This window comes from Eptatretus burgeri, chromosome 6 (assembly GCF_056783735.1).
Source record: "Eptatretus burgeri isolate ZD-2024b chromosome 6, Ebu_testis_v1, whole genome shotgun sequence".
NCBI classification, from domain to species: domain Eukaryota; kingdom Metazoa; phylum Chordata; class Myxini; order Myxiniformes; family Myxinidae; genus Eptatretus; species Eptatretus burgeri.
The window spans coordinates 45,589,442-45,596,941 of NC_140966.1; the positions used below are offsets into that span (position 1 = coordinate 45,589,442).

At 47.6% G+C, this 7,500-nt stretch overlaps 1 protein-coding gene across 3 annotated transcripts in view; it reads left to right on the forward strand.

Moving 5' to 3' along the window:
• The window catches only part of LOC147024676 (uncharacterized), an 80,765-nt gene that overhangs the window by 35,208 nt on the left and 38,057 nt on the right, over positions 1–7,500 (forward strand). Inside the window, exon 4 of one of the 3 annotated variants that reach the window (XM_085884803.1) lies at positions 4,912–5,259. The exons of the other annotated variants lie outside the window; for them this stretch is intronic. Within the exon in view, the coding sequence (XP_085740929.1) occupies positions 4,912–5,077 (166 nt within the window). The 3' untranslated portion in view covers positions 5,078–5,259. Of the gene's footprint in view, positions 1–4,911; positions 5,260–7,500 lie in introns of those variants that run through there. 3 annotated transcript variants of the gene reach the window in all.

Here is a 7,500-nt window from a genome sequence, read left to right on the forward strand (position 1 = left end):
CATCCCCCAGGCAGATGCCAGGCCCATCCCCATCTCCTTGAGATGGTGGTCAACCTGCTGCAACCATGAGGCACGTGGTCGACCCTCTGGCCTCCTCCACTCATGAGACTCCCTCGCTGAGAGAATCTGGTGAGCAGGATCAGCATCAGGAAAATGAGCCACATGTCCATACAGCCGCAACTGACGCTCACGGACTATGCAGGTAACAAATCTCATCCGAGTCTCTCTCAGCAACCGCTCGTTGGACACAAAATCCGACCAGCAATAGCCAAGGATTCTCCGAAGACACCTGGTACCAAAGGAATTAAGTCTCCGTCTCAGATCCTTGGTCAGAGTCCAAGTCTCGTACCCATAGAGCAAGACTGGAAGTACCAAGGACAAGAAGACTCGGACTTTCGTCCTCCCGCACAGGTACCGGCAGCGCCACACCCCATGATCCAGTGAATCCATGACTCCCCAGGCCCGACCCAGACGTCTATTGACCTCTGACTCACAGCCAGCAGAGACATGAATATCACTGCCAAGGGAAGTGAATCTCTCCACGACCTCAACATCCTCACCACAAACAGACACAGACAGGACAGCAGCATCGAAGATGTCACCGAAAGCCTGGATCTTAGTTTTGACCCAAGAAACCCGTAATCCCAGCAGCTCCGACTCTTCATTCAGCACCTCGAGGGCCCCCAAAAGGATGTCTAAAGTCTCCGCAAAGATGACTGCATCGTCTGCAAAATCAAGGTCCGAGATCTTGACATTCCCAAACGAAGCACCGCAACTTGATCTCTCCGACATCCTCCCTAAAATCCAGTCCATACAAGTGCTGAAAAGTGTGGGGGAAAGTACACATCCCTGACGAACTCCAGTAACAACTGGAAATAAGTCAGAGGTGGTACCACCACACTTCACAGCACTCTCAGAACCAGAGTAGAGTTCAGACATCAGATCGATCAGTTTTGGTGGCACCCCACGAAGACCAAGAATCCTCCAGAGGACATCCCGATTCACTGAATCGAACGCTTTACAGAGATCAACATAGGCTGCAAGCATCCCCTGCCGAAACTCTCGTCTGCGTTCGGTGAGGACACGAAGGGCAAGGATACGGTCAATCGTTGACCTCTTTGGTGTAAAGCCTGACTGCTCTGGACGCTGGTGCTCAAGCAGATGGTGGCGAACCCTATCAAGAATTATCCGAGCAAAGACCTTGCCCGGCACTGAGAGCAGCGTCACCCCTCGGTAGTTGTTGCAGTCTTGGCGATCACCCTTCCCTTTCCAGAGAGGGACAACAAGGCCCCTCTTCCAGTCAGTTGGGATGATGCCTGTGTTCCAGGCAGAGCACAAAACTGCATGCAACGACACGAGTGCAGCATTTCCACCAGCCTTGAGAAGTTCGGCATGGATGCCACAAATCCCTCGAGCTTTGCCCCGTTTCAACTAGTTCACCGCAGCCCGTGTTTCCACAAGCGAAGGTGGACCACAGTTGATTCGTGGGTCAGCAACAGGGATTGTAACACCCTTGACGTCCAACTCGACAGCTGGGGGATCAGCCTGGTACAACCGCTCAAAGTAACCGGCCCAGCGGGCCTTCACTTCAGACTCCTCTGTCAAGAGCCTACCACTCTCTGCTCGAACCGCAGTGCTCCGAGGGATGGGCTTGGATGAACGTAATGCGCGAATTCCCCTGTAAGCGGGACGAGAATCACCTGTCCACAGGTGATGCTCTACCCCCTCACAGATTCCTCGCACATAGGCCTCCTTGTCCACCCTCAGTGCACGTACAGTTTTACGCCACAGCTCCCTGAACAGCTCAGCTCTGCCATTCAGCCTGGCCCTGCGACTCTGGTCAATGGTATCCAGTGTCCCTTGAGAGACAAAATTCTTCTTTGCCCTGCGGTGAGTTCCAAGACATCCACCGGCAACATCAAGGACGGTGGTCTTAAAGGCTCTCCACAACTCTTCAGGACCCCCCAAAGCACCCAGACCCCCCAAGTGTCCACTCAGCCTGTTCGCAAACTCCTCAGTTACTCTCTCATCCCTGAGCTTGGCAACATCCAGCCTAGGCTGGGATGGTACCATTCTCCAGGATTTAAGGTGCAGCTTTAGAGTTGCTACAACAAGCCTGTGTTCAGTATTGAGGAACTGAGCACTCCGGTAGACCCTGCAGTTCTGGATCATCCTCCAACGACCGTCAATGAGGACATGGTCAATCTCCTTTGCCACACCGCCAGCGTTGGAATACCAAGTCCAGCGATGAGCTTGTGGGCGCTGAAACCATGAACCAGCCACCCTAAGTCCATGACTTCTTGCAAAGTCAAGGAACTTAGTGCTATTCTGGTTCATAGTTCCTGACCCATGGGGACCAACACACACCTCATAACCATCCCTATCAGTTCCAGTCGATGCATTGAAATCCCCCAAGACTAGAAGTGTATCTCGTCTGGGGCACTGATCAACCACAGACTCGAGCGTGGCGTAGAATGCATCCTTCACGGTGAGATCACTCGCCTCAGTCGGAGCATAAACAGAGACCACGGAAATGACACCCAAGGAGTGACGAATCCTTAATCTCATAATACGCTCATTGACCGGTGTTACCTCAATTATCATTGGGGTCAGCTTATTGGACACAGCTACAGCAACTCCTTGGGTATGGTAACCATCAAAGCGACCAGACCAATAGTAGGTGTAACCACCCACCATTATCTCGCCGCAATCCGGTCTCCGAACCTCAGAGAGAGCTGCAATCCCGATGTCCAAACGCTTGAGCTCAGATGATAACAGAGACAGGTGATCATCCTCTCTTAGGGATAGGACATTCCAGGCACCCACCCGAAGGGACCGCCTCAGGTTAACCCAAGGAGACCGCCGTCTTGTGGACGACACCTCAGCACCACTCCGACACACTCTCCCGCAATCTGACCCAGGGATGTTACCCCATGGTTTCCCTCCTATCAAAGATTGGGGGTCCCGAAGGCTTTGCCCCAATCCCGTCATCCGGTGAGCTGCCCTGCGAAGGGAAGCTGCACAGGAGGTACTCCCACGGAGTGGGTTTTCAGATTTTTTTGCGTTTTTGCGTTTTGCGGAATGAAGGGTTTTACGGTGGCCGGAGTGCAAATCCTGCCACGAACCTCCTAATAAGAAGTAACCCAACTGCAGGAGGATGTCTGCAGACACAGTTGGGCACTAGATATGGATGGCCGTTGGCTCACAAGGAGCTCCTCCGCCCTTTGATAGGTTTTGTTTTTAATCCTGCTGGGTGTCCATATCCAAACACCCCCCTCACCAGAAAACCTGGTGGGGGAGACGGTTTAGTCGCCGACAACCCGACCATGGAACAGGTTCGTACAGGTTTACATGGTACCTGTAGCAGGTCACAGATCGAACCTGACCTGACGCCATTATCCGACTTGGGATATGCATCAGATTTTGACCACCCATATTTCGCGGTCTGCAGACCACGTCTGGGCTCAGCCAATGGTGGCCACCCGAGAAAAAAAATCAGTCAGAACCCTCTGAATGCCTGTGATCAAGTATCTCGGAGGTTCAAGTGGGATAACTCTATGCCAAATAAATGGAACCACCAGGTTGTTTATGATTGATACCCGTGTCTTAAGCGAGAGAAGTTGGTACAATCTTCTCCACCTTGCCAGTTTCAATTTAATTTTTTCCAGGAAGTTCTCCCAATTTTTTTGTTCATACGCTTCAATTCCTAGAAATAAGCCTAAATATTTAAACCCCTCACTACTGCACTGTATTCCTCCTGGTAAAACAGGCAGGGATGAGGAAGGCGATCTGGGGCCCACCCAGAAAGCTACACTTTTTTCCAATTTACCCTTGCAGTAGAAGCAAGCTCAAACTGGGTAAGGCAACGAGAGACCTCAGAAGCATCTTTTTGATTTGCAATAGCAACACAAATATCATCAGCATAAGCTGAAATGACGACTTTGGAGTTTTCTGAAAGAGAGACTCCTAACACTGAGTTCAGAAGTAAAACTAATAAAGGTTCAACGGATAGATTGTAGAGCATGCCTGAGAGCGCACAGCCCTGACGGATGCCTCGCTGAAAGGGGAAGGGTTAACAAAGACTATTATTAACCTTCAGCAGGCAAGATGCATTTTTGTACAATAACTTAACATAAGCAATAAATTTTTCCCCAAACCCCATTCTCCTTAATACATCAAACAAAAAAGAATGTTTAACACTGTCAAAAGCTTTTTCTTGATCTAAAAGTAATAAACCAAAACCAGGAGATGTAGTTCGACCAAGACTGATCAAGTCTCTCACCAAAAAAATATTATCGTATATGGAACGTTCTGGAACACAGTATGATTGATCAGTGCCAATCAAGAAAGAGATGACTTCCTTTAGATGGGTTGCAAGTGCTTTTGACAATATTTTATAGTCCATGTTGAGGAGTGACACAGGCCACCAATTTGTGGTCTCATGCAAGTTTCCTTTCTTCGGAAGGAGACACAAAACTGCCCTCCGGCAGCTCAATGGCAATTCACCTTGTTCAACACTCTCCTGAAAGACCTCAAGAAGAGTAGGTCCCAGAAAGCCTTTTAAAATTCAGCCGGAAGGCCGTCTAGTCCAGGGGCTTTCCCATCCTTGCTATCCTTGAGCGCAGCAGTAAGTTCTCCAAGAGAAATGCCAGGCTCAAGCAATTGTTGTTGGTCTTGAGACAGAGAAGGGAGCTGTTCAAACATCACATTCCTGTTCTCCTCATTCACAGCTATTTTTGCGAAGAGTTTAGAAAAATAGTCTTGTAGTTCATGCTTGATATCATTCTGGGAGGTAAACAAATCACCACCAGAATAGCGCAAAGCATGGATTTGTTGAGAGGTCTTGACCGTTTTTTCCAAATTGAAGAACCCTTTGATTGGTGTGTCAAGTTGGATTTTCTCATTCCGCAGTCGGACGAAAGCACCGGCCGCCCGCTCTTTCACCATTTCAGCCAGAAGGGTCCTTTTCTCCGACAACTGCTGGACATTCACGCTAGACAATCCAGCTTTCTGCTCACAGATAAGTATATCGTTTTTTAAAGCAGATATCACACCAAAAGCGTTGTATGTGCTGTAAGAGCAGTATTGTTGGCAAAAACATTTGATTTGGGACTTTGTGCAGTCCCACCATTGTCTTAAGTTCAAATATGAACCCTTTTGAGACTCGCATTTTTCCCATACCATTTTAAAAGCTTCTATAAAATGTGCACTTTGTAAAAGTTTCAAATTAAAAGTCCAATATGCACTTCCACAGACATGATGAGGAAAGCCACACACCATAACAATCATGTGATGATCGGAAAACCAGACGGTCTTATATACGAGTTCTTAACAATGTTTACCATTTCATGATTAACATAAAATCTGTCGAGGCGAGCCATCGTCAAAACATTTCTTGATGCACAAACCCATGTATACTGACGGATATTACGGTTTTGTACCCACCACACATCCACCAGTTTAAACTTTTTGACGAGCTGTGCCAAAGGCCTTGCACTGGGTGGATGAGGCTCACAAGTGTTCCGATCAAGTTGTGGGTTGAGGGTGCAGTTGTAGTCACCCCCCAGACACAACAACATGGTTAAGTCAATGGTGCTTACAAACTCTGCCAACTTGTACAGAAAGGCACCTCTTTCAGAGTTGGCACCAGGACAGTAAACATTTGTCATGCAAATCTTTAGGTTACTACTGATAAATTGCACAGACAGTAAGTAACCTTTGCAAATTTCCTTGCAATTTATCTCTGAAGGCTGAAGTCGAGGATGCAACACTATTGCCACACCAGCCTTGGCCTCAACAAGCGCACTCGAGAAAAAAAAGACAACCTTTAAAGATTTTACACCACTCATCCTCAGTAGACTGATTTGCATGCGTCTCCTGTAGCATTAGCACATCAATTTTTTTCATTTTGGAAGAGCTGAAATACCTGGAGGCGACGCACACAACTGCAGCCTCCATTGATGTTCAGGAATGCTACTTTTATCTCCATTCTGGAAGTTATTCGTGAAGCTCTTTACCAGCCCGTGTAACACATTTCCTTAACCTTTGGAACTGAGGCTCTTACATGTTAGCCTGAGAAGGATCACGAATCATACTCCTTGCAGTTTTAATGAAATCGTGTAAATTCGGGATAATCTTTGATTTTTACGTTTCTTTTCCTGAATGTATCATCCAGGAATTTAGTCACAATTTCTTCAGACACTAAGGTTGTGTCGTTTCCCCCTTCATTCTCTTGAGAGCATAAAGCATTAAAATGTGGGGTCGAAGAGGTTTCATCTGAATCAAGTGCTTCATCTATGGCCTCTCCTATTACTTGTGGAACATTTACTTTTGGCTCAACAGAAAGTTTTGCTCTGTTTATGGACCCCTCCGAATTTGCCATGTCCATGTCCTTCCTCTCTACATCCCTTACATCATCATCTGTGAGGGAGGGGTTGACATTTAACTCACAGGGATTTTCCCATTTATTTATTTCTTCATCACTGTCAGACATAGCTGTTAACTCGTCTGAACAAGTTTGGCGAACAGGACAAACACTTAAAACATCCTGAGATACCTCACTGTTCTCTGTGTCCCGCTCGGAGTCGGCCAGTGGAACAAGCGAAGTTTCCACATCCACACACGACTCCTGTACCACCAAGGGGTTTCCAATGTGGGATGTACCTGGAGGTCCAACGAGCCTGACACGATCTGGACCTTATTCTGCTCCTAAGCATCAAAGGCATCAACATTTGACCGTTTTTGGCCTTTTTTCCTGGTATCCGTAACAGATACCTCCATATCGTCCATACTGTCCTGTACAGTGGATGGTAAAGGAGAGGATGCAACCACTTTCACTTCCACGTTTGGTGGAGGTGGATTAATTACGTCATGATTACACACCCTCTCTCCAGCGCCAGTCGGGGTGGACGAGTCCATTTCGTCGAACACCTCAGCCGGTGGGGGGGGAGGGGGGCTGGGCTCCCGATTCACCTTCTCCCCATTAGTTTGTGGTGAGGAAGAATCGTCCCTCACCACACCTACACTTTCTTGCGGTATAACCGCATTGGGACAAACACGCTTCACGTGCCCGTAAGCTCCACACCCAAAACACGTCATAACCTCTGAGGAGGCAAGCATTTTATATTCAAACCCGTCGATTTTTACACCGAGTACAACATTCAGTGTTTTTCCATTTCCAGGTCGTATCATACAAACCACTCTTTTAAAGGACATGACGTGTTTAAATTTATCGCAAACATTACGCATCGGGACCATTGACATCCTCAACACAACCTTACCGAACTTGTTTAACTGGTTACACAAGTCCTGGATCCTTTTAAATGGTGGAATATTATTAATGTTAACTTTAACTGTTGGGGCCTGTAAAACGAAAACAGAGAGGTAAGTGTTTGGTTCGATGAACAGGCCATGCTCAACCACAGTGGCGACCATGTGTTCCTCCGACACAAACACCACAAACTTCTTATTCATGCGAGAAGCAGCACGAATACAGTATTA